Source organism: Nothoprocta perdicaria, unplaced genomic scaffold (assembly GCF_003342845.1).
Source record: "Nothoprocta perdicaria isolate Ctin4 unplaced genomic scaffold, notPer1 scaffold_183, whole genome shotgun sequence".
NCBI classification, from domain to species: Eukaryota; Metazoa; Chordata; class Aves; order Tinamiformes; family Tinamidae; genus Nothoprocta; species Nothoprocta perdicaria.
The window spans coordinates 843,851-844,783 of record NW_020455016.1 but is presented as its reverse complement, the minus strand read 5'-3'; the positions used below and the strand labels follow the sequence as shown (position 1 = coordinate 844,783).

The window sequence follows — 933 nt, the reverse complement described above, 5'->3', positions numbered from 1 at the left end:
CGTGCGTGTGTCCGTGTGTGTGTGTGTGTGTGTGTATACACGGCGCTGGGAGGGGTGCGCATGCGCCCTGCGCCGCCGCGCCGAATGTTTCCCAAGTGTTTGAAACTGGTATTTGGGTTTTCCACGTTGGAGCGAGCGCGGCGCGGAGCGGGCGGCGGAGCGGGGCGGCCGCGCTCATCGCGCCGCGGCGGCGGTGAGGAGAGGAGAGGAGAGGCGGGTAGGAGGAGGAGGAGGAGGAGGAGGAGGGCGCTGGCGCAGGCGAGGCGGCCGCCGCTGTCTCTGACAGACTCTTCGCGGAGCACATTTTGTTTCCAGATTGTTTCGGAGGAGCTGCCTTGAGCCCCCCTCCTGCCTCCGCCTTCCTCCTCCCCCCGCACACACACACACACACACACACAAATCCCGCTGATTGTTCCTGCCACCTCCTCGGTGAATTACCCACAACGACAGCCATTCAATCAGCTGCTGCCGGCTGTAGGGCACCGGCGGAGGGTGTGCGTGTGGCTGTTCCACACCGGAGGAGTCAGATGTAGCTCCTCTCGGGGTGGTTTTTTTTGGGGGGGAGCTACGGCGAGAGGAGCGAGCCGTGCATCGGGGCTGCCGTGTTTGGAGGGAGCAGCACTTGCTCTCGCACGGGCACGGGCGGACAGAGCTGCGGGGAAGGAGCTTTTTTCCTTCTTTTTTCCCCCCCTCTTTTCCCTCCTCCCCCCTCCTTTTTTTTTTTCTTTTTTTTTTCTCTTTTTTTTTTTTTCCCCCCTCCGCCGGATGAAAATGTTGAGTCCTGCAAACGGAGACCAGCTTCACCTAGTGAACTATGTGGAGGATTATCTGGACTCCATCGAGTCCCTGCCCTTCGATCTGCAGCGAAATGTCTCCTTGATGAGGGAAATCGACGCCAAATACCAAGGTAGGCGCGCGCGGCGCGGGGCTCCC

The 933-nt window shown here is 60.8% G+C and overlaps 1 protein-coding gene across 1 annotated transcript in view; it reads left to right on the top strand.

The window, feature by feature from the left end:
- Positions 1 to 747: 747 nt before the first annotated feature.
- ING1 (inhibitor of growth family member 1) overlaps positions 748 to 933 on the top strand; it is a 5,388-nt gene continuing 5,202 nt past the window's right edge. The window contains exon 1 of the mRNA XM_026036651.1: positions 748 to 907. Coding sequence (XP_025892436.1) covers positions 766 to 907 — 142 coding nt within the window. The 5' untranslated portion in view covers positions 748 to 765. The remainder of the gene's footprint in view (positions 908 to 933) is intronic.